Source organism: Prionailurus viverrinus, chromosome D4, assembly GCF_022837055.1.
Source record: "Prionailurus viverrinus isolate Anna chromosome D4, UM_Priviv_1.0, whole genome shotgun sequence".
Classification (NCBI taxonomy): domain Eukaryota; kingdom Metazoa; phylum Chordata; class Mammalia; order Carnivora; family Felidae; genus Prionailurus; species Prionailurus viverrinus.
Window position 1 is genome coordinate 16,915,849 of NC_062573.1, and position 26,149 is coordinate 16,941,997.

Below are 26,149 nucleotides of genomic sequence, written 5' to 3' on the forward strand. Positions count from 1 at the left end.
TAGTTCAATCAAAACATATTATGCTAAACTTTCAGAATCCAACAAATGACAAGCTTACAAAAGTGGCTCATATATTCACAAAGCCTTTTTCCAGTGGGTTGTTCTTGGCTATAAGTACCAGAACACCCAACATGGTGCTGCTTCAGCCAAACAAAAATGTATTGGTGCACAGAACTGAGTGTCCAGATGTAGGACAGGTGTCGGGGGACTTAATCCAGCGGTTCCAGCTCTACTTCTCTGCAATTACCCCGATGTTTTCTGCCTTTGTTTCCTGTGTTCTTTATCTCAGGCTGGAAGCAAGAGGGAGCAGAATTTTCAGGCGCCACGAGTACCCAATACAACAACTGCAGGAAGATGAACTCATTTATTTTAAATAATTTTTTGAAGTTTATTTATTTTGAGAGAGAGAGAGAGAGAGAATAAGTGGGGAAGGGGCAGAGAGAGAGAGAGGGAGAGAGAGAATCCCAGGCAGGCTCCTCTCTGTCAGCACAGAGCCTGACACGAGGCTCAATCTCACAAACCATGAGATCATGACCTGAGCTGAAACCAAGAGTCAGATGCTTAATCCACCGCCCAGGCATTTCACGATCATTTTTCAATGTAAGTCTCCGGAATAAGGTAACTTTCCCTAGAATCTTCGGGTGGACTTCACTCTCATCTTTGGCTCAGATTGGATCACATGTCCAATCCTGCAACAATCCTGTGGCCAAGAGGATGCCTTATGCTAACTGGCTTAGATCTGGGTTCTTGAACCAGTCACTGGCAAAGAGAATTATTTTCTCATTCCTGGCTCCCAACTCACTGGTCACTACACAGTGAGAAAAAGGAGGAATTTATGTCAAAGGAAAATGAGGTAGGCATTGATTTTATTTTCCCCCCAGTATCTGAACCTGACTACTGCCCCAACCCTGTGTCTGAGAAATTTAAGATTTAGTGGAAGACACAGGCCATTTACCACTAACAATGGAGACGCCATCAGCTTTCCCAACTTTTCTCGAGTTTGGAAGAGGGGCATGTCACAGAGGCGCCACCAATCAAACATAACTGTTTCAGTGAGGTTCCTTTTGGAACCCATGATGCAAAGAGCCTCCTGAAAGATCCGTTTGAGTGGTTGTGGCAGCTGGTTTCCAGGGACAGCAGTGGCAATAGCAACAATACATACGGTATAGAGTTGCCAGACTCAGCAAATGAGAGTACGATTAAATCAGAATTTCAGGTAAAAACCTAATGTTTAGTACAATTTTTTCTGTATATCTCAAATATCGGATGGGGCATAGTAATACTTCTGAAATCTCACGCACTGTGTACTTAAAACTCAAATTTAACTAGGCATCCTGTTTTATTTAACTATAATCCAGGGGCATCTGGTTCCCAAGGGTGGCGGAGTATTCGGTGGCAGTGGCAGTTCTCTCCAAACCCCAGACTGGGTCTGTGACTTTTATTTGGTTGTGGTCCATGCAGCTAGCTCCCTCCCTCGCTCCTGCTCAGTTTCCAAGCCCAGTTCTGTATCATTACCAGAAAGTCCGTGAGAAGAAATCCTGCAGCACAAGCTTCCGTTGCTTGCTTGCAACTGTGAATTCTTACCACACAAACCTCAACATCCATTACCAAAACTTGAACCCTTCCTTGAGCAGTGATATCAGGATGGGATACAAAGGTGGCAAGGAGCATTTTTAAAGCAGAAGCAGCATGGTACTGCCTTCTGAAGTCTGGGCCCTGGGAGACTAGGGTTTGTTTGAGATATATATATATATATATATGTAAAGTTTCTGCTTTATCAGTGGCTTAAGGAATTTCACACAATGTCTCCCACTTCCATTGACCTAAGTGTGAAATGGCAACAGTTCTGGAATGTTAGATGAATTCAAAATTAAGGATTACAAAATTCTGGCATAGACCGAATCTTTCCCTTATTAGGACTCTTCCTTTCCTTTAGCCTCTCGTGACTGATAAAAGTAACCTCTTCTCATATAATCACCCTATTATTAAGTTTCATAGTATGAATACATTGAAAACCTGTAACATGAAAAGGATTAGTAATAATTTTTGGCTCCTAAATTATATCGTATCTCTATCAACCTTCTTACTTTCCCAGAATAATATGTTTCCTCTTGGGGAGCAGGGGCTGATGTTAACTTACTGGTTGTCATTGGGCCAAATAATGAAGCAGTTTAATTAAACTAATGGTTGTAGCCTGGAAACGCTGCCCTTCTTTCTTCTCTAGATGTGAAAGAAGCATCTTGGTTCTAGATCATGAAATTTGTATCTTGGACACATACCAGGGGATATTGGGTGTCATGGACTATTGGCTAAATGATTATAAAGGTTGTTGGACGTGGTGCTTATATGCCGGACACACCCTCTCTGACCCTTTCTAGTTTATTCTTTCTTAGCTGGAGCTGCTGGCATGGCTCTAGAAGCCAAATATGAAGCAAAGATTCTCTTAACAACAGGAAGTTTTGGACATGCACAGGCTACTAAAACATAGGGATGGCGGGGGTGGGGGGGTGGCACCCAGCATCTATCCCTCCTTTCTGCATAGGGAAGTATGGCCCCCTCATGATGTGAACTCTAAGAGGGACAGCAAAGTCAAAGCCTGCCGTCCTAAATAAGCTGAGGGGTCCCTGAAGGTTCCTCTACAGGATCCTGTTTCTCATTGCCCCAGCCTAGCCCAAGTGGTAGAGCATGTGACCTTGGCCTGGTCCAATATGTGACCCCAGTGACTGACTGGTCCTCTCAGCCACAACCAATGGGACACAATAAAACCTGGACTGTGGCTCCTGAGGAAAATTGTTGTTGTTGTTGTTGTTCTTTTTCACTGGATTTGAAGCGATAGGAATTTAGGTTTGGAACTGCAGCAACCAGGATTGCTACCACAGAGAAGAAGAGAAGGCTTGTCTGAAAACAGGGTGAATCAAAGGTTGTAGAACCAAAAGATGAAATAGAAACTCGGTCCCGGTGATGTCACTTGATTTCTTTCCTCAAGTTTCAAGGCCAGACCTAGCACCAGAATTGCCAAATTCCTTTTTCTAGGTCAATTTTGGTTCCTGTTCCTTGGAACAGACAAGAGTTCTAACTGATACAATGAGGTCCATCCGCTCACTGGACAGTGTGAGACTGTCCAGAATGAATGACAGTCACAGCCAGGCCTGCGACCAAGTCCTGGGACTTTCAGGTCCCCATCAGGCAGAGTCCTCTCTAGGATATCCTGCTGTTATACCATGTAACTTCAGGCAAACCACCTCTCTTGGGTGTCTCTGTCTCCTCCCTATCAAAAGAATATTCCTACCTGCTCTAGAGAGTCACATGGTCATTGTGAGGATAGCAATATGGAAGGAACTGATATGGCAAAGCACTTGCTACAGTGTTGTTCTGTTATGACATAGCGGTATTCCACTTGCTTTCCAAGCAGTCTGCGGAGCTTAACCAAAAGAAGCAACTCTGGGGGTGGCTCAGTCAGTTGAGTGACTCTTGAGTTTGGCTCAGGTCATGATCCCAGGGTCAAGGGATCGAGCCCAGTGTCAGGCTCTGTGCTGATCATGGAGCCTGCTTGAGATTTTCTCTCCTTCCCTCTGCTCCTCTCCCCTGTGTGCACGCTCTCTCGCTCTCGCTCTCTCTCTCTCTCAAGAAAGAAATGAGCAACTCTGGAACTACATTTTTGGTTTCTGTTTCTCCTGAAGGGCATGATGTGTTCCAACCCCAGAGAGTTTACCTGATACATTACCTTCTAATTCAACCAGTTCATGTTTTGCTTCACATTTCAGTGTTTGGTGATCAAGCCACATTTTCCACTAAGAGCTCATGGCCTGTGGGAATAGTTAAAAGTTAAAATATCTGTTTGAGGTCTATGAATAATTTTTATAATAATGTGCAAGAAGTACTGTTTCATAAAACCCTGCCTGCAACTCAGGATTAAATGAAATTGACCTACTGGTTTGTTCGGTTTGTTTGTTTGGTTTGTTTGGGCAGAGGTGGGACAGTGCTAGGTTACACATTTCAGTTATCAAATTTCTAATAGTTCTCTAAATGTGTTCCTGAGAAAATGACTAAGTGTGAGTAACACTACAATGAATTCCCTGTAAATTATAAAAGTGATAAAGAAGAGAAAAAGCTCAGTGTCTCTCCAGTTGTTTTAAGAACTGTGCTAACATGGTAATGGCACCATAAACATGCCATTTTAGACAAAGTGTTTACTGGTTTCTGCAATTATCAAGAAATAAAACAGGAAGGGCCCTGAAATAAGTAGAGACGAAACCCCTATACCTCAGCCCTTGTATTTCTACAGGGAAATTTTGGCTCCTAAAGTCTGGTTATAGCTACACATCTGTATTCCAATCCAGCATTTTAATTATTAATTTTTTTATTTTTTTAATGCTCATTTGCTTTTGAGAGAGAAAGAGAGAGAGAGAGAGAGCATGCGCAAGTGAGTGGGGAGGGGCAGAGAGAGAGGGAGACAGGGAATCTGAAGCAAGACTCACACCCACAAACCATGAGATCATGACCTGGGCCAAAGTCAGATGCTCAACCCACTCAGCCACCCAGATGCCCCATTCCAGCATTTTTAGGAATAAAGCTGATGTTTTGTGGGTATGACTCCTGTGTCTTCTTCCATGAGTTAGGAGCTGATCCCAAAGTGGGAACATCTTGAAGACAGGAACTGAGGGAAGCATCATCTTATTCAGGGAACGATGAAAAGATGATTGGAGGGTTTCAAGCAGAGTGACATGTTCAGATTTACATATTGTTGTGTGAAGAATGGAGTGTAGGGAGGAAGTATGGAAGAAGGGAGATAGGTTCCCAGTGGATGGCCGTGGTCTAGTTAAGAGATGAGTGGTCTGAACTGGGGCAGTAGCAATGGATGGAGAAATAGAGAAATTCCAAGTGCTTTATTCGAGTAAAGATATCCTTTATGAGCAAAATGAAGATCACCTCACATCTGGTATACATTACATACAGTGATACATTTTAAAGTTTTGTTGTCTCTTTAATTCACCTTTGTTTCTGATAAAGACTCTAATTTAAGGACTTAGCTCTATTACCCTGGGAAAGAGAGTCATGATAGAATATGCCTTACAAACATGTGCTGAGTTACAATGATGAACAAAAAGTAAAGGGCAATATAACAAAGTAATCTGACTGATAATGTGTTTTATATCTTGGGTTGTGACACCTTGACCATACCCTCAAAGTTGCCACATCAAAATAATCTTGAATGTGCTTGTTGGACCATTTAATTACTTCTTTGTAGTCAAGTGATATCTAAATGGTTCCAGGATTTGATGTCCTGGACAACTATGTATCTCATTTCATTTGAACACTTCTTTTAGGTCTTAAGGATCCAAGCATGTAAAACCCTTTTCTGGGATCAGTTTCCTTCCCTTCAAGTTTAACTGTTTGTAAGAATAATCATTCATAGTTGGGTCATTGATAGAGTACCACTGAATGATTTGGCATACCAGCACCCTCTAGGTAAGGAGTAGATAATAAAAAATATGTACTTCCTGGTTGATTGATGGTTATAGATCAGCAAGTTGTCCTTCCCACAGGAGTCAAGGTTACCCTTGGCTCTAGACCAGTGGCTAAAGGCTTTGGACAAAGATATTCTACTCACATTAACTCACACCTTTTGGAGAGAGAAGGTTTCCAAAGTACAATTACAAGAACTGGATTCATCTGGCTTTAGTTGAAAGGGTTTTCTTTTTTCTTTTTCTTTTCTTTTTCTTTTTTTTTTTTTTTTTAGAATTTGAAGAACATATTTATTGACATGAGATAATTTTGTGAAGGCAGATAGATTATCCTTATCTCAGTTTTGTTTTATAGTTCAGTGGCTTTTAGTATTTTCACAAAGTTGTATAATCATCACCACTATCTAATTCCAGAACATATTTAAGACCTCAAAAAAACACTTCCATATCCATTGGTAGTCTCCATTCCCCTCTTCCCAGAGCTCCTGGAAACCGCTCATTTACTGATGCTGTGTATTCACCTATTCTGGACATTTCAGATAAATGGAACCATTCAATATGTGGCCTTTTCTGGATGGCTTCTTTCATTGAACATGTTTTTAAGGTTCATCTATATTGTGGCATGTATCATAACTTTGTTCCATTTTATGGCCAAATAAATAGTGTAGTGGATATACTAAATTTTGTTATCCATGCATCAGTTGATGGATATTTGGGTTGTTTCTACATTTTAGCTCTTAAGAATAATGCTGCTATGAATATTTGTGTGCAAGTTTTTATGTACACATATATTGTCAACCTTCTTGGGTATACATGTAGGAGTGGAATTGCTAGATCATTTGGTAACTCTGTGTTTAACTTATGAGGAATTGCCAAACTGTTTTTCATAGCAGCTGTGCCATTTTTCATACCCACAAGTGATGTGTGAGCATTCCAGTATCTCCACATCCGCATCAACACCTGTTATTGTCTTTTATTTTTATTTTTGTTATTTTTTAGAGAGAGAGTATGTAAGTGTGGGAGAGGGTCAGAGGGAGGGAGAGAGAGAATCTCAAGCAGGCTCAATGCTCAGCATGCCCAACACAGGGCTCGATCCTATGACTCTGGGATCATGACCTGAGCCAAAATCAAGAGTCTGATGCTCAACTCAGGTGCACTGTTGTCTGTCTTTTATATAGCAATCTTAGTGTGTATAAAATAGTATCTCATAGTAGTTTTAATTGTGTTTCTCCAATGTTTAATTACGTTGAATGTATCTTCGTGTGTTTATCGGCCATTTGTATATATTCTTTAGAGAAACACTCTGCCAATTTTTTTAATGAGCTGTCTTTTTACTGTTGAGTTGTAAGAATTCTCTATGTATTCTAAAATCAAGTCCCTTCGCAAATACGTGATTTACAAATACATTTCTCCCATTCTGTAGGTTGTCTTTTTGCTTTCTTGGATGTCCTTTGAAGCACAAATTTTTATAGTTTTGAAGTCCAATTTATCTCATTTTTTTGGTTCCTTGTTCTTTGTTATCATATCTAAGAAATCATTGCTTAATCCAAGGTGACAGAAATTTATACTTATGTTTCCTTCTAATAGCTTTGTAGTTTTAGCTCTTATGTTTAGATCTTTGATCCATTTTGAGTTAATTTTTATAAATGGTGTAAGGTATAAGTCCAACCTTATCCTTTCTGCATGTGGGTTGATATTCAACTGTCCCGGCACCACTTATTGAAGATACTATCTTTTCTCCTTTGAATGGTCTTGCACTCATGAACTGAACATAAATTTATTGGTTTATTTCTGGACTTTCAGTTCTATCCTGTTGGTTGATATGAGTATCCTTTTGCCAGTACCACACTGTTTTGAATATTGTAACTTTGTAGTAAGTCTTAAAATTAGAAAGCGTAAGTCCTCCAACTTTGTTCTTTTTCAAGATTCCCTTGGCTATTCTGTGTCCCTTGCATTTCCACTAAATTTTAGGAACAGCTTGTCAGTCTCAGCAAAAAAAGCACCTGGGATTTTGACAGGGATTGTATTGAATCCATAGATCAATTGGGGAAGCATTAACACCTTGATAATATTGTCTTCCAACCCATAAACATGGGCTGTCTTTCCATTTACTTAACTCTTTCATTCCTTTTAATGAGATTTTGCAATTTTCACTGTACAAGTCTTATACTTCTTTTATTAACTTTATATACAAGTAATTCATTGTTTTTGAATTCTGTAGATTGAGACAAATCTTACATCCTTGCTAATCTTGCTTATTCTAATAGTTTTTAGGATCTTCAGGATTTTCTATATACAAGATCATGTCATCTGCAAAGAGAGTTTTGCTTCTTCCTTTCCAATTCAGATGCCTTTTATTTCTTTTTCTTACCTAATTGCTCTGGCTGGGAACCTGAAGTACAATGTTAAAAAGAATCAGTGTGCATTTGATGTGACCAGATAGACTTTTTGAACCTTGATTTTCTTCTCTGTACAATGGAAAGAATAATATCTACTTCCAAGGGCAGTGTTGAGAAGAATGATACAATGCAGCCAGCTCTAGGCTTGGCACTTAATGATCGTTCCACATGTGTACTCCTTTTCCTTCAGTCATCTTCTCTACTATGGTATTTTGAGCTCCCAATTTTGATATCATTTACCATGTTCTCAAATCAACTCTTGCTAAACAATCTTCAAGCCCCACCCCCCACGCCCCAAGGACTGGTTGTATGTATGTATGTATGTATTTAATTTCAGTATAGTTGACACACAATGTTATATTAGTTTCAGGTGTACAGCATATTGATTCCACAACTCTATACATTATGCTGTGCACACCACAAATGTAGCTACCATCTGTCACCATGCGATGTCATTACAAAATTATTGACTCTATTCCCTATGTGTACCTTTTATCCTCATGACTTATTCATTCCATAACTGGAAGCCTGTATCTGCCATCCCCCTTTACCCATTTTGCCTATCCCCTCCAAACCTCCCCCCACCCCCCACCGCCGCCACACTACTCTCTGGCAACCAAAGTTTTGTTCTCTGTATGTATAGGTCTGATCCTGCTTTTTGTTTATTCATTTGTTGTGTTTTTTAGATTCCACATAGATAAAGGAAATCATATGGTATGTTCGACAGTCTCTGTCTGATTTATTTCACTTAGCATAACACCCTCTAGGTCCATCTGTGTTATTGCAAATGGCAAGGTCTCATCCTTTATTATGGCTGAGTAATATTACATTGTGTGTGTATACATTTTTTTTTTATTAACTCATCTATCCATGGACACTTGGGCTGCTTCCATATCTTGGCTATTAGAAATAATCCTGCAATAAGCATAGAAGGGCATACATCTTTTCAAATTAGTGTTTCCATTTTCTTTGGGTGAATACCTACTGGTGGAATTACGGGATCATATGGTATTTCTATTATTAAAGTTTTGAGGAAACTCCAAATTGTTTTCCATAGTGGATATTTCTTTGAAATGCAGATCCCATGGATCTACCTCAAAAAATTGTTATTCCATGCATGTGTCTGGGTGTGGTCCAGTGTCATCAAGTACCCCCAGCTATGCTGAATGAGATGGTCAAGGGCCACACTTAGGGAAATCTATGATCTGAGAAAAAGCTTGCTTTAGAAACCCTAGAGCTGCATTTTCTTCAAATTCAGACCTATACAAAGACAGCAAACCTAGTTTTCCAGTCCCCCATGGAGCCTCAGGCTGAGCTGACCCAGAAACCGGAAGCAAGTCCATCACCCATGCTACTTGTTCCTGTTCTGCTTGATGACATGGAAGTGCCATTTTTGCCTGTCCCGCATCCATTTCCCTTTTCTCCGCTAACCCTCTGGAGTTCCTCACTTCTGGTTAAAATGGTTCAAGCAAGGCGACTGCCCTCCCTCCCCACCCCCCAACTCAAGTCAATGAAGGTCAGCCTCCAGAACATTTTCTAGAACAAAGGAAAGGAAAGCTTTTCTTTCAGGACTATGGGGCTGGTAGGAACCTAAGCCTAGAGTGGCTGGGGCTAGTTTCACATAAGGTGGCGAGCCTACCGAGAAAGAAACCGTAGAGAAGGTGGCCCTGTGACATCTTTAGACCTCTGGAGCTCTTGGTAATATGAGTTGCTAATTCTCTTTTTGGTGTGAGTCAGTTTGAGTTGGAATTTCTTCTGATAGCTGGGAGTTCTAAGACACAGAACTGACCCCTCAAATGGAGGCCTTTACATCACCCTGTCTCTCCTCTTCTTAACCTCTACTTCTCTACCCAAACAAATCCTCACTGGGCTGTCCCAAACAATTCCCCTGCACCTCACTTGCCTCCCAGGATGTCACCTCCTTGCCACAATGGGACACAAGTTTCCCATGTCCCTCCAGGTCGGGGACTTGTTCTTTAGGGCCAGGTTTAGTTCATTTTTCTTCCACTCTGGGGGACAAAAATCCTTTTCCTTTGAGAGGCATGTTATAGAGCTCACTGTTCATTACTGATTCCTGATCACTTAATTCACTTAGGATTCTGACACCTGTTTTACAGTCTCCACTTCCACCTCTGCCATCATTCCAGAGGGATTTCACCATTCCACTTAATAGCCTGTAATCATAGCTCATGTAGCATTTACTGTGTACCAGGCATACTTCTAAGCAGCTTACATATATTTTAGCTCACTCAGCCCTTGTAATAGCATGAAGTATTATTATCCCCATTTTATAGATGAGGAAACTGAGGCACAGAAAGGCTATTTAGACTCTTCTAGAGTTACCCAGCTCCTAAGTGGTAGAGTGGGAATATGAACACAGAGTCTAAGTGCAGAGTCTGGGCTCTTAACATACCTGCTAGCCTCCTAGTTCGTGTTCTCTAAAATTGTAGCATCCCCCATATCCATTCTATATTGGTCCTGGGAAGGTGGCGGGCAGTCAGTACCTCTTCCAACTGAGTCATTGCATATCTGGAAGGTCCTTGGAGAAGAGGAGATATCAGCTGAGGGTGGTCTGGATGGTCACAGAAGGTCTGTACCTCCCCCTTTGTACAGCACATGATTTATTGCCATTGCCCATGTAAATGTACCAACTAATGGAAAGGCCCCAAAACTGGGATTTAAGTTGGGCCAAAGACACAGCAACAGAAAAGCAGTTATATATTCTGTCCTGGTACCCCATAAAACCTCTTCTGCCCCACTAGTCCTTATTCTCCTGGGAAAGTTTCTGCAATCAGGCCACTCCTCAGAACGTGTGTCTTGTCTGTAGCCTTACTCGTGGCCATGTGCTCCTCAACCCTGTAGAAGGTTTGCACAATAGGTTCAAAACCTCTGGTTTTCTTCCTTCCTCCGTTTGCAAGAGCAGGGAGAAGGAAGGCAGGGGACCGTTCACCATCCCAGCCAATCACACCTACATGTAGCTTCATCCAGAGTTGTTCCACCCTGAAAATCCCTGCCCAGACCCCCACCCGACATCATCCCACGTCAATGCCTTCATTCCTCTCTCCAGCTCAGCCAGTTCTCCACCTTCACTTCCCGCTGCTGATGGGCCCTCGGCTTTATAATGCCTGCTAACACAACTCCACTGCTGCCAGACCCAACCTGCAAATACATCCCTGGATCAACACAAACGACCCACTTCTCTCTTCCAGGTTCTACCACGGGTAGAAAAAAACTCAAACGTGTGTACTGGCGCCATTATAAATATAAGATCGCCAAGATCAGCATGCCCCGCTCCACGACACCAAGCAAGCCTAATTAGTACTCACAACGGCTTTAATTATAACTATTTATTGAGTGCCTACTCCGTGCCAAGCACTTGTCTTAATCACTTTCCAAGCACTTTATTTAATTCTCAAAACACTACCACTCTGAGTTAGAGATTATTCATGGTTCCCATTGCACATAAAGTAACACTGGGGCTCGGGTAGGTCGGGAGGAGCTCGTGGTCACACCTGCATCCCTCTAGCCGCCAAGAACACCGCCTGCAGCTGTCTGCTCGTCAAGAGCCCGGCCCGTTCCCGGCAGTCTTTACCACCCCAAACTGCAGTGTCACGCTGGAGCAGCGTTTTCAAGGGTGAAAGTAAAAGAACAAGAAGAAAGGAAGAGAAGAAAACCATCGCGATAAGCTCCAGAAAGGAGGGCGCAGAGATACTTCCTGGTCAGCGTTACTCAGCACTTTGTGGGGTTTGCGGGGCTGGAGGGCGGGAGCATAGCGGGCCTTTTCGAGGAATCCACCCCTGCCTAAGCGGCTCCTTCACGAACCCAGGGGCGTTTGGTTAAGGCCGGCTGACCCCTTCCCAGGTGGCCCTGTGGCTCTGGGGGTGGCCATCCGCGTCCCCGCCTGCCCGCCCCCTCTTGCACAGTGTGCGCGTCCCGTAAGCCGCTCGGCCGCCCCGACAGATCCCGGGTCCCAGCTGGGACGGGGACGGGCGGGCGGGGCCCCCGGCTTTGAGTCCAGGGCACTCCCTGGGGCCCCGCCCAGCGCCCGCGCCGGCCCCGCCCCCGGGGAGGCCCCGCCCCTAGCGGACGTTCCGACGGTTCCGGGAGGCGGGGCCTGGCCTGGGCGCCTAGGCGGGCGCGGGAGGCCCGAGCGGGCGCGCCCCCGCAACACGCACGCCGCGCGCGCCCGACCGCCCCGCCCCAGTTGCTATAAAGGGAAGGCGGGCTGAGCCCTCTCCGAGCTCTGTCCGGCGTTTACGATCCGCCTACATCGGTCTGTACAGTCGCTTGTCAGACCCCAGCCGCCAAGATGGTGAAGCAGATCGAGAGCAAGGTACGCGCCTCCCGGGGAAGGCCAGGACGCGACGCGCAGCCTCCGTAGCCAGGGAGGGCGAGGGCGGGAGGTGGGCAGGCGCCCCTCCGCAGCCTGGGGGAAGGGGACGCGACGGTCCGGCCTGAGACTGCGGGAAGCCCGGGCCTGGGCGCGCCCGAGGCGGCCGAGCACGCCCCGGAGGAAGGGAGGAGAGGGCCGAGGGCGCTCTGGATGGCGTGCTCCGGGTGCTCCCCGCTGCCTGTGTCCGGTGCGCCAGGCGTCCCCCCACGGCGCCTCCTGCACCCCCGTGGTCGGAAAGCCCCTGTTGGTTGAGGGGATGAAGTCTGCCCTTGGCCCCGGTCCGTCTCTGGATACGGGCCGGGCAAAGAGATGGAGGGCCCCTTGAAGGAGGCGCGGGGTTGGGGGCCGCCACTCCCTCCCCGGTGGGCGGTGTGATCCCCCACGTTGGGCGGGCAGCGTGAGCTCCCCTGGGAGCGTATCCGGGCGGAAGACCCCGGGCGCCTCCGTCGCTGCCCGGCCCCAGATTTGGCGAGTGCTGTCTCCACGCCAGGGGGCGGCTCCGGTCTGGAGCCCCCCTCGCAAGTACGAGTCCGGCCTCTAGGCCCGAGGGGCCCAGGTGGCCGCAAGGAAGTGAGGCCGGGGCCGCGCCCTCGGGACTCCTCCTCTTGCGGCGCTGGGCGTGTTTCCGGCAGCCCTGGCTTTGGAATGACTCAGTCCCCAAGACTGGGCCCAGGGGCCTCCTCTGCCCTGCCCATCCGTGATTCACCCACGGTCGGGGGTTTTCGCTGCAGCCAGGAGTGCCCCCGAGGCGGGCGCGCCAGGTGGTGGTTCCACCCTATTAGGAATGCCCAGCATAGTGTTCCATCATCGAGAGTTATTGCGAGCCTAATGCCCTGCTGCTCAGGAAACTGAGCCTGACATAGCGTCTGGTTGGTATGCCGTAGCCACTCAAGAAATGTTTGTTAAATGCAGTCAAAAAAGTGAGTGGGAGAACATTGATGTTGCTCGAACAGTGGAAAACCCCTCCAAAGCGTTTACCCTGCGGTACCTCCCATCCCAAGCCCTCGCCCGCCTTGAATGTCTGGACCTCAGAGGTGCTGGGGTGGCTTCGAAAATGGAAGTTTCTCTGTAATGGTCCCTTTTTGTTACTTTTATAATCAGGAAACGTATATGGTCCTTGTAGAAATTTTGGCGAGAGACAGATCTCCTGTTTCCTAGAAACACCTGCAAAGTAGTTGAGATTATTTTATGTATCCTGTTTTCTGAGCCTCTCCCTACCCGTCCCCCCCCACCCCCCCCAAGTTTAGCCTGAGCCCTTTTCAGGTAGTTAGAAGCTTTTGTAATCATTTGAGTATCTGAACACATTGCTGGACATTCAGGCAGTTTTTAGGGTCTCCAGTGCCGCGATTGGGTCAAGGGACATGAACCTTTTGTTTCAGGTTTGTAAATTCCCAAACCACATAGGACAGTGCTTTTACTCCACCCCCATCAACAGTGACATTTCCCCCCTAACTTTGACCAAATCATTAATAAGAAAAATGGTCTTGTATCTTGTTTTAGTGATGCTGAACTTTTCCCTATATATATGTTGATTGATTATAGTTCATGATCTGCTTGTCCTTAATTTTTTTTTCCTAATGGCATCCTTTTTATTATTATTGTGTGAACTTTTAGATTAAAATTAGCAGCCCTCTCATTTGTTGGGAAGGTCATTGAGTTTTGTTCCTCCTATTTTTATTCAGTACCTACTGAGTGACAAATATCAGTTCACGGGTTGTTCTCCAGGGTCTGGCCATGTCATCAGTATAACCTAAGAGGTGAGAACCCATTAAAAGAGTAGGACTTTGAGTGGCTCATAGTAGTTGTCTCAGAATCCCCATACACTACAAACAAAATCGATTGATTCCTAGAACACACCTTTCAGTCTTTCCCCATCTTAGCTGTCACAGTTGTGGCGCCCTCCTCCCCTCATTAATGGGAGATGTGTACAAAGGTGACTGGAGATTGGTTACACAAGAAAGGACTACAGCCTGGGGCCTAAAGACCCTGATAATCAGTTGACCTTCAAAATTATGACCCAGAGGCATTAATCAAAAGTTAAACTCATTTGAATGTTACTAGTAAATATTGAACACACCTTAGATTTCCATCCTGATGGGCTACAGTTGGTGCCATTGGCCATCTAAGACCTCTCTTTCTGAAGTGTGATAGTTTAGAGTCACTGGGATCTATTTTAGATATAAGTGGACTGTAAATGTGTGATGAGAAAGAAATCAACCCAGTTGTGTGTTGTTTTTTAAGAATAGCATCGGCCATTTATTGAACGCCTACCTTCTATACATAAGCGTTCATGCTTGTTAATTACCTTCAGAATGGGTATGTTTAGGAAAAGAAATCCTAGAATCTGTTCTTATCTACCCCAAATATATTGTTTTGTTTTCTGAGTATTTATGTCCATGATGGGGACCTTTATTTATCCTCATAGTTAATTTCTGGGAGTTAGACCTCGTGAGATAATCTTGAATCGTTTTCCAATTGATGTCTCTTTAAGACCAACTTAAGTATCAGGAGAAGAGAATTTGTTGTGACCTCTACACATACCTGGCTCTGTAACTCTTCAGTTAAGCCAAAAGTTATTGTTGCATGGCTTTTTTTTTTTTCCAGAATTTTACGTAGTTTTGCTAGAATTTGATTCAGCAAATCAAAAGGTTTGAGGGAAACTTTGAGAGTGTTTGAGTAATATTTTGTGTTGAAAGTAATCTCAAGTATTTACTGGGAGCCAACCATGTTCACAAAACAGTGCATTCATCTGATTGGACCTTATCATTCATTGACTTTTTTCCTGTCTAACCTGGTTCTTGCAGTAGAATGGCTAGTTTGACCCTTTAAAAAATCATGTTAGTGAAGGCTTTGCATTAAATTCATCTGGAAAACATGGTGATGGTTTGGAAAAAGGATTTCTATAATTCTAACTTGTTCTCTCTCCCCATCCCCTCACACACACCTAATATCTCCCCACACCCTGAAGGTGGGGTGAGAGTTTGTACCTGAATAACTGAAAAGGTTATAGAAGTCTTGACATGGGAATGCCACTTGTGAATTGCTTCACCAAAAAACAGGAGTTGGAAATTAGAAATATAGAGAAGTAACTGTCCTGCAGAGGAATTCACTTTAGATTTTTTTTTTTTTTAAATGGTATTTCCTTTCCTTTAGTGGATCAGATCTGATGTGATGCTTAGCTTTCAAGGGAGGGGAACGTTAGTTTTTCATTAAACCAATGTGACCAGCATTTTTCCCTTGAAGAAAACCTAGACTTCAGATACAGATGTTTATGTTTTGGTTTCTCTTTGTTGCCCCAGTCTCGGTAAGCACTGATTAAATTGTGATTAAAAAGCAGCCCCTTGTTAACTGCAAGGTTAGGTTCCTAGGGTTACAATATCAAAACCATTGGTAAATGACTCAGGGAGATGGGTGGTAAGGGATTTCTTGATCATGTCTCACTGCTGGAATTTTATTTGACATTTCTAATGCAGAAAAACATTTAAGGAAACTTCTTTGCGTGAAGAACTAAAACTATTATTTGGTCACCAGTAAGAGCAGAGTTTTGAGATAAAGGGCAGACATCAATCATAAGCAGTATGATCTCATCTCTGGAAACTCCACTAAAGGGAGTATAAGGAAATATGCCTAATGTCAACAGTGACTGCCTGAGTGTAAACGTTTGGAGGAGGTTTATTTTCCTTGATATTTCTTCCTTGATTTTTTTTTAAAGCTTTTGACATGTTCCACTATAGACCATTTTAATTAATAAAGTAATAGCTTGTAAGTTGATTTATCTGAGAGAGCACGAGTGGGGAAAGGGCAGGAAGAGAGTGAGAGAGAATCCCAAGCAGGCTCTGTGCTGTCAGCACAGAGCCCAATAACTGTGAAATCATGACCTGAGCTGAGATCAAGAGTCAGACACTTAACTGACTGAAGCACCCAGGGGCCCCAATAAAGTATTAGCTTTTGACATTGCAAAATTCTGTGCCTTTGTGACTTATTCAATTGAAATGACCCTCTGAGTTGATATTCATTTAGTGAATGTTTACCATTGACCTAGATTTGATGTGGAAATGTAATACAAGTGTCTTTATTTTAATTTGCTCTGTTGAATATAGATAAACTATATACATCATACTTGTTTCGTCTTATCAACTCTGTAGGATTTTTTTCAGTTTGTTTGGTTCATTTTAGCTTCTTAGATTTTTAAAAAGCAGTACCTTTGAATTGTTCTTTGTATCACATTAAGTTTGATCAGGGCTTTGGGAAATAAAGGAAGCTGTTTAACCTATGCGTTTCTTTTTTTCTCCTTAGTATGCTTTTCAGGAAGCCTTGAACAGTGCAGGGGAAAAACTTGTAGTAGTTGATTTCTCTGCCACGTGGTGTGGACCTTGCAAAATGATCAAGCCCTTCTTTCATGTGAGTATGAAATCAGTTCTGTTTTATAAGAGATTCTGTTTCGAGTGGGTGGTCACAAAGCCAGGAAAGGACAGTGTTTGTTGTTGTGGTTGAACCTTTGGTGCAGAAGCAATAGTGTAACAACTTCAGTAATTGCTTTTGACACATGTGTAGCCCAGTGAAGACAACTGTCAGAACTGTCTTAAATGGTTTTTGCTTTTCTTGGAGTTGAAACCCAGGCCCTGTTTGAAATTCAGGCCTCAGAGCTTGACGTGTCAAATTCTTTTATACTAGGAGGAATCTGATTCAGAGAAACTGTATGTCCTTGGTGCTTACCTGGTCTCTAGTCTGAATCTTTAGATCTTTAATTAGTAGTTTCTACTTTTATCATGGTTTCTATTTAAGAAGCTTGAGTATAGTGACTGCCATTACCCAGTTCTGAATCTTTCTGGATTTTTTAAAATTTTCCAGTCCCTCTCTGAGAAGTATTCCAACGTGGTGTTCCTTGAAGTAGACGTGGATGACTGTCAGGTACGTGACTGGAAATTTGGAATACTGCTGAGCTTTTCACATTGGCCTTTTCCTTGGAACTGGAAGGGCTTGTTTTCATACATGTCAAATAATACCAGGACTACAGCCCTCGCTAAAAAAGTCATCGTGCCAATTATGAGCTTAATCCCAGCTCTCAGGAGCTTTGTACATCATATCATAAAATAAGCATAAAAACAGATGGTTGAGGCTGCTCCATCTTACCGCTCACCTTTCTAAAAGTTGAGACGCTCATTAAATCGAAATTGAATTTGATTATAACTAAATCCATAGACTGGAAAATTGAGAGACCGCTCTTAAGATTCTTTGTGAACTGGTGACATGAGAAAGTGTAGTCATAATCATCTTGCTTGATTTTAATCAATTAGAAAGCCCAAATGTTTGAAAGAACAGACACCAAGGTGCTTGATAGAGAGCCAAGTGTAATTTAGGGGAAATTAACTTTACAAATACTTGTTTAGCATTCTGTGTTAGCGTTACATTAGCATTACAAATACTTGTTCAGCCCAGGTCTGTTCCAGATGCCTTTCTGCTATCCATCCCCATTTTACAGATGAGGATAAACACAGAGGAGTGATCCATGGAGTTACAGTTAGTGGCAGAGTCAGGATTTAAGATGCGGTACTGTAGAGGAGGCTCTGGTGTAGGGTGGGTGCAGATCGAGTTCCTGGCACATGACTTGCCTCGTAACCAGCCCACTGAACTAGGAGTGTGCCTGTTCGTGTTCAAGAACGGCACCTGGGAGTTCTTTACAGATACATGCACATTTTTCCCTTAGCCCCAGTGGGGCGGGAGGGTGTAGGGTATGATACGGCAGTAAGGGTGCTCACGCGGGTTCCAGGCCTGGCTGCAGGACTTCTCCCTTAGGCCAGCCTCTCTTCTCCCTTCAGCTCTGGTTCTTCTCTGTGCCCGGATCTTGACACCTGCCCCATCAACCTCCAAGTGTGGCTTTTTCATTGAGCAAACCTGGAATGTTTAGTAAAGGTCCTGAAAGGTTTATAAAAACAAGTATGTGGCAGTACTTTCCAAACCTGTAAGCACCTGTCGACACCAAATTGCTTTTTCTAAGCACCTTTTCTCATTCTACACTCATACCTTTACTGGTCAGGTCCTCTCTATCTACCTGGCTCATCCTTCCCTTTCATACCTAACAAACTCCTAGTCATATGCTTCACATCTTCTCCAGGAACCTCTCTCCACTTACCCCCTTTTGTACCTGGACTAAGTTAGTTCCCTTTCCTCTGTGTCTCCATGATGTCCTCTGCCCCTCCTTTCCCCTTGCATTTATGGTAGTGGATTGGGGAGGACCCCATATTTAGGTGGCCTGCCTTATTTTCCAGCTCCATCCTTTATCAGCTGTGCCTGTTTGAGCCTCTGTAAAATGGCAGTGCTTATCCAACATCATAAAGTAGTAGCTGTCAGGATTCCATGACATAATACGTAGAAGGTGCCGAGAACAGTGCCTGGCACACGTTCGGTGAATCTTAGCTGGTGGTGTATTTTTTTGTCTGTCCTTTACCATTAGTGCCTATAAGTTTGTTGGGATGAGAGACCCTTATTTACCTGGCTGTGGTAAAGCGTAGTGGGTGTAGAATGCGTTTATTAAATGATGACGTTACTGTTCTGATGTGTCGCAGAGTTTTAAGAAAATGACAGTAGATAGCATGTGCTTGGGAAAAAAAATTCTAGCTCCCGATCTAAACCTAATTTACAGACTTATTTTTTTTATATGATCACTGTAGGCATGTGAAAATGGCACCTGGAGGGGACTAGAGAAATTTCTGACTGGTACTATGGCCCTATCAGATAGCAAGCGACTCTCTAAAGTTTTTATGTGAGAGGAAGAACCTGCTTGGTGCTCTGCCCGAGTTAGGTCACTTAATCCTCATGAGAGCTCTGATGACAGTTGCCTGCATAGAGCAGGCGATGGGGCTACAGCACAAGAGGAGGGCTAGGTCATTTGAAGCAGAGCCTGCCAGGGTGGACTCTTGCACCTTGCTGGACCGAGGACAGGTGCTCTCACTGCCCGAGTCCAAAACCTCGGGGAAGGAGATGTGCAAAGCAGTCACGGACTCTATGTGAGAGAACTCCTCCTTCTGTCTGGTTAGAGTACACACCCTGAACGTTTCTAGACCTTGGAGTGACCCTCTCACAAGTTCGGGACTTTTCACTTTGCCTCCATATTCTAAAGATTGAGCACCGTACAGGATTTTTCTTTGACTACTTTTGTGGTACTATTACCGTTACCATCTAAATAGCCTCGATCTGTTAGGGAGTAAGAACCCGTTGGTCACATACACATAATAACTGCTGTCAGCGCGTACTCACCTCGCCATTCTGAATTACCCTCCTTGCCAGTTCTGTCAAAAAGCAGTTCATTAAACAATCAGCCAGTATTTCCTTGGGGAATTTCCAAGTCACAGGAGTAGATCCTCCAGTTGGCTTTGCAGCTCTAGGTAAAAGCCTCCCCTCATTTCGATTGTAAAATCGAGACAAGGGATAAAAAGTACATCGGTCACATTTCTCCGTATTAGATTCTGTCATTAATGGGTGAAATTATTAATGACTGAACTAGTTTAAATTTTTGTGCAGATAATTCCTGCTGAATTTCAGACTTAGGGTACTTTGTACTGTCTTTTTGGCATAAGCAACATACAGTTTTAATAGATAGACTGTAAGCACTTGGGCAGGAAAAAGTTAGCTTTTAGGTGTAATAGATTCAAACAGACCATCAGGAGATGTGGACACACCATGTGGCCCTCAAAATCATTTTGAGGGGTACCAGCCCTTTTGAAAATGCTGGACTCTACTCCCAAGTCTGTACAGGGTAGGATACTTATTTTGTAAATTAAAACAAGAAACAAAGTAATTTAGACCCGATGGTTGTGCAGCCTTTTAGAACTGCCGTATGTTGCCGTTTTGATTAGAACAGCCAGGAAGGACTTCGTAGAAATGACAAAAGCAGGTTTGAAGTTACTTTGGCTGTATGGAATTCTAAGCTGAAAACCAATGAAACTAAATTTAATAAGAGAAAAAGTAGTCTTATTACACTTACTGATAAAGACGTATACAAATCTGAGATTGGGCAAAACCAGAGGGATGGAGAACAGATTGGGGTAGGGGAGGACTTGAGGATCAAGGAGCTGCTGAGGAGATTGTAGGTGAGCAAGGGAACTGGTCTGTATCTTGGTTTTGATGTTACCTGACTATGCATTTGTCAGAACTCCCAGAACTTAAACACCCCGTAAAAACTGAATTTTGCTTTATGTAATTTTTTTTAAATTCCAGATTATTTACAAAAAATAGGAGTTGGGGGTGTCATTAGGGGGGTGGACTAGTTAAGTGAGGAACGTGATAAACTTAGGATCGAGAATGTTTAAGGCTTCAAATGTAACTAAATTTTTAAGTATGAATACCTTTCAAGTCACTATAGGAATAGGCAAATTAGTCCATAGAGCAAGTAGTAGAAAGAAATACTAATTTTAGAGAGTAGAGATCAAATGCTAGTTATGAACTAAAACTTGACTGAAGTCCATAAGATATTAATAGATGGGCGTACTATGTTCCTAGATAGTGACTCAGTGTTATTAAAATGGAGTACTCCCAAGTTGGTCTGATTAGATCTCAGTGTGCCATTCTGAAAAAATACAGTTGGGAAAGTATTTTTAAAAAACAAACACTAACTGGGAGAGAAGTTGTGGGAAATGAGAAAGGAAAAGCCCCGTAAAAATAACAGTGTATTAGCTGCCCTTATTAAAACAATGTAGTCTTGTAATGTAGGTAGGTATACGCATGGAACAGAATAGACAGTTCAAAACAAAAATAGGATCAAGTCTATTTAAACATGTATTAATCATTAACAGTTTGGAGTTAAGATGTTGCATTTCTACCTCCATTAAAATTTGTTTTCTAATGTTTATTTTTGAGAGAGTGCAAGTGGGGGAGGGGCAGAGAGAGAAGGAGACACAGAATCCGAGGCAGGTTCTGGGCTCTGAGTTGTTGGCACAGTTGTCGAATCCATGAACCGTGAGATCATGACCTGAGCTGAAGCCGGATGCTCAACTGACTGAGCCACCCAGGTGCCCCTAACCTAGAAGACATTCAAACAAAAATCCTAGTAAATACTGAACATATTTCCAGAAATGGAGCTGTTAAGCACATTGATGGCCGTGGCTTTCATAATCTCAAGAACAGAACTGTTTTTACTCTTGCCACTGAGGAAATGGGCCTGGAAAAATTCAGTCACAGACCTGAAGTCTGTTTAATACTCGAGCTCGCGCTTTCAATGAACGGGGTAGAGAAGGGCTGATGGATTTGATCAAGTGAAGTCAGACTAGGTGGCAAAAATCATGATAAATACTGAAATTGATAGGTACTGAAGTACCTCCCAATATGAATGTGTGTCTAGAGCTTTGAAAAGGAGCATGTTTGGGGTGCCTGGGTGGCTCAGTTGGTTAAGTGTCCACCTCTTAATCTCAGCTCAGGTCTTGATCTCAGAGTTAGGAGTCCAAGCCCCACATTGGCTCTGCGCTGGGCTTGAAGCCTCTTCAAAAGCATGTTCTTTGTCTTAGCAGTTCTACTTCCAGGGGTGGTGATTGACCCAGGATGTAGATATTTGCATAGGAAGATGCAAGTGTTTACATTAAGCAAAAAATCAAAGCCTTTTACTTATTGACCAGTGGACTAGTTCCAGTGATGATACCTCCATACAGCGACTGCTATTAGGCCATAAAAAATGATTGTGTACTTTTTCACGGGGAAAAGTCCACTGTATGTATATATTATACTGAGTATACAGGTGTGTTACCATGCACGCAGCATAGGTTTTATAAAGAAAAGCATTTAGGTACACTAGTGAGATGCTTATGGTGGCTTGTACAGATTAGGACTGGTTTCCTTCTTCCAGTTTTTTGCCTTGAATGTAGGTTATACTTCTATAAAATGAAAATGATCTTCCTAGGCCCATCAGTTTCACTTTAAGGTTTTTGCCCTAAGATGTGTCTGAGGATTTATTCACAAGGATGTGCAGAAATTGGAAATAACAAAGCTTCACTTTTAGGAATCAAGGCGACCTAGGATTCCATACCATAAACAAAGCAAAACAAAACCACCTTCACATCTAATGAAAGCAAATTCTAAATGCTTTACGTGGTAAAGTTTTAAAGATTTGAGTGCAATTTTTAAAATTTAAAAAATACATCTTGTTCATCTTATTTTGAGAGGAAAGAGAATTCCAAGCAGGCTTGAGCTCATAAACCATGAGATGGTGACCTGAGCCCAAATCAAGCGTCAGACATTTAATGGCCTGAGCCATGCAGATGCCCCAGGATTTTTTAAATGCTATCACAGAGCCTTGGCACCACTTCTGAGTATTCGTCTATTTTCCAGTTTGGGGATTTAGTTTTTTATAAGTCCCTTCTTTAATAAGTCTCTTATTGAGAGAGTCCCAAGCAGGCTCTGCACTGTCAGCACAGAGCCCAACTTGGGGCTTGATCCCATCAACCATGAGATCATGACTTGAGCCAGAATCGAGAATCCTACTGAGCCACTCAGGTGCCCCAGGATTGATTTTATTGTAAATTCAGCAGTTGTACCAACGCAGGAACGCTGGTCTCTGGCTAGTTGAGGCAGAAGACATCCAGAATCCTGAGAGCATCGATTAGACTGTCACATCCATTGAATGAGACGAGACCCTGTATTTTCTGCTGATAAAGCTTTCTCAGTAGAAAGTTATGACGACTGGCCAGCCCTGTTTTACCTGCCTTTGTGTGTGATGCAGCTCACTCCCCTGGTGAGTTTCTAATTAGAAGGAGGGGGGTGGGTAGTGCACCTGGGTGGCTCAGTAGGTTGAGCGTCCAAGTTGAGCATCCAGCTCTGGCTCAGGCCATGATCTCGTGGTTCCTGAGTTTGAGCCCCACATCAGGCTCACTGTTACCAGTGAAGAGCCTGCTTTGGATCCTCGGTCCCCCTGTCTCTGCCTCCACTTGTGCACCACTTGTGCTCTCTCAAAAGGTAAATAAAACATTAAGAAAGGAAAAATAAGTGGGGAAGAGGGTGGCTTATCCTTTCCAGGCTGCTGCCCTTCTACCATGAATATAACACAAACACCCTTTTACTTTGAGCCTTTTGCCAACTGCCTGGATGAAAGGTAGTGTCCAACCGATGACTTCCGTGTGTGTAAGAGAGGGAAGGGGCTGTACCAAACAGCGGCTCTCCCCAGTGCTGTGAGGGATGAGCCCAGTGTTCCCAGATACTCCAGTGTGGGAAGGATCTGCTAGTGGGCAGCCAATGCAAAGCTTTGTTCTTAAGCTCTTGCATGAGCCAAGCAGCGTATCTGGATCAGATTCAGCCCCTCAGATGACCAGTTTTCAGTCTTTTGCCTAAGTCAGCCCCCCAGCCTAACTTACCATCTTCTGATTTTCTGAGTACTCCTCCAGAACCTTGACATGGGCAGTTCATAGTCTTCCTGTCAACTCTTCACCACGTTTTCAATCTTGGATGCTCTCGCTACAAGGGAATTATTGGAATTTTATGCGGTGGTCTTATCGCATGTTCTTAGTAGTTTCCCTAGGCGTTCAGAACCTGTTAGCCATTTTTACTCCAGTCATTACTGTCCTTGTGCCTCTGTGTTAGCCAGCATTTAGAGGAAGAGTCAAGGATATCCAAAAGGAACTCCCAAGAGTATAATCCACTACCCTTCCTGCCCAGGCTACCAACAATGCAAATTTATAAAGCTGTAAAACCACACTTTTCTTTCCAGTCTCAGAGGAAGAGGTCAAATTAATAAGCTGGCATACTGCCATTACCAGTGGCTCAGAGAGATCACTCCATTTTTATAGTCCTGTGCCCTCCCAAATTGTATATTAGAAGTCACCATGATGCCTTTCTTTCCTCTGTAAACTGTTTGGTTTCTGAAATCTGGTTCTCAGAGTTCAGCCTCCTTGGTTGCTGTCCTTCACTGCTTTTTGCTCCTTAGCTGCTGTGTGGTTCTACATTTCTTTCCCAAGCCTCTTGAGGACCATGCTGATATTTTCAATCCCTAATGGATCTTTTCACCTGAACGCTTGTCCAAACCCAACCATTTCCTGAGGCATTTCCCTCCAAACCCTGTGTGAAAAAGGTATGGTGGGGGTAGGGGGGTGTTAGAGCTTCTCATTTCGTGTTCCTGTAACAGAATTAAGGAACGCTTGATACTCCAGGGACCTCTGTTTCTTGATATGCAGCCAAGTTTGAGAATCTACAAGTCAATGTTTAATTAAAAGCAGAAAAAAACCAGTGTGGAACTTTGCCTTTGGGTTATAGGACTTTGTTCTTGAACAATTCTTGGGCAAGTGAATTGTTGTTCCTCTTGCTGACGCTGGGTTTTAGTCTTTATGACCTTCATGTGTGGACTCTATTCCCATAATGAAGATTTGGAAAACTAGGAGCAAAGAAGACAAGTGCTAATTCTGAGGAATAGTTAAGATTAAAATCCTGAGTATACATACGTACAGCAGAATTTGTTACTGCTTCTTTATACTTGAACTAGCTGAGATAGAATTGGATTAAACAATTCACTGGGTCACTGTATATATCTGAGGCCAGTAGCATTCTGCTTATTGGTGGCCCTCAAAGAGGGGAGTACATGTTAATTTTCATTGAGACTGTAACCAATTTGGGTTTTGTGCTGCCATTACATTCATTCTGTCGTTCTTCATTTGCTTAAATGAGGTGTATAATGGGGGGGGCGGGGGGGGGGGGTACATCTGGGATTACTTATGCCAGAGCTTAATACTCAGTCTTGTTTTCATCCTCTCCCCGCCCCACACAGGATGTTGCTTCAGAGTGTGAAGTCAAATGCATGCCAACCTTCCAGTTTTTTAAAAAGGGACAGAAGGTAGGTACATTTGACCTTAAATCCAGCTGGACAATAGGAAAACACGGTGTAAATTAAGACACTGAAGGGACTTATTCCTCCACATTGGGAATCCTGTCCCCATTGTCTACTTTTAAGAATATTTAAATAGGTTATTCTTCAGTGATTTCAGTACATACTGGGACATCTAATTGAAAATTGATCTTTGAAGATCCACCATGATTCGTGCTTCATATTTATAAAGTACATTTATCTTTGAGAGAGATTTGGGTAAGAAATTGTACCTCAGCCTTCAGGGCTTTTATTCCCCCCCTCTTAGTTTGTGTTTGTTTCTTAAAATGTATGTATCTCTGGATAACAACCAGTCTTTCAAGTAAGATGATACTCCTCCCTCTGCTCTCCCCCTCCTTTCCCCATTCTGTGATAGCTTAGTCACAAAACAAGGTTACGGTGCTACATCTAACTGCAATTCAATATTCTCTTAACAGGTGGGTGAATTTTCTGGAGCTAATAAGGAAAAACTTGAAGCTACCATCAATGAATTAATCTAATTATGTTTTCTGAAAACATAACCAGCCATTGGCTCTTGAAAACTTGTAATTTTTTTTATTTACAAAAAAAGGAAAGATCAAGTGTGAAGACTATATACCCAACTGCCATCTGATTATAAGTGACAATAAAATATTAATTCTACCCTTTTTAAAACTGTCTGGTGTCTTTGAATAGCTTTCAAATAGGTGAAATGTGGCCATTAGGTGATAACTTCTTAGTGACCTTGGTGGCCATTGATTTTGTTTTTTGTTTTTTAAGGGACAGCAGAAGAGGCACCTGAAGTTTATTTATTTTGAGAGCAAGTGAGCACAGACGAGGGGCAGAAAGAGAGGGAGACAGAATCCTAAGCAGGCTCCTCACTGTCGGCACAGAGCCCGACATGGGGCTCAAACCTGGGAACTGTGAGATCACGACCCGAGCCAAAATCAAGAGTTGCACACTTAACTGAGTCACCCAAGATGCCCTAGGCTATTGATTAAGGTTAAAAATCTTGTTGGGGGGCAATGCAGGTAATAGAGTACTATGTTAAAATTGTTTGATTCCTATGAACAGAGAA

The 26,149-nt window shown here is 43.1% G+C and overlaps 1 protein-coding gene across 1 annotated transcript; it reads left to right on the top strand.

Moving 5' to 3' along the window:
* Positions 1 to 11,974: 11,974 nt before the first annotated feature.
* On the top strand, positions 11,975 to 25,746 carry TXN (thioredoxin). The gene is made up of 5 exons (XM_047830650.1): positions 11,975 to 12,197; positions 16,554 to 16,658; positions 17,109 to 17,168; positions 24,997 to 25,062; positions 25,530 to 25,746. The coding sequence occupies exons 1-5, from the start codon at positions 12,174 to 12,176 to the stop codon at positions 25,590 to 25,592; spliced, it is 318 nt and encodes a 105-aa protein (XP_047686606.1). The 5' UTR covers positions 11,975 to 12,173; the 3' UTR covers positions 25,593 to 25,746.
* Positions 25,747 to 26,149: the final 403 nt, after the last annotated feature.

What these genes read in the sequence shown, in the direction of transcription:
- TXN (XM_047830650.1), top strand. Translation starts at nt 12,174, where the DNA reads ATGGTGAAGCAGATCGAGAGCAAG. An exon ending in TAGACGTGGATGACTGTCAG is followed by an intron (nt 17,169 to 24,996) that starts GTACGTGACTGG and finishes CGCCCCACACAG; the next exon opens with GATGTTGCTTCAGAGTGTGA. An exon ending in TTTTTAAAAAGGGACAGAAG is followed by an intron (nt 25,063 to 25,529) that starts GTAGGTACATTT and finishes TTCTCTTAACAG; the next exon opens with GTGGGTGAATTTTCTGGAGC.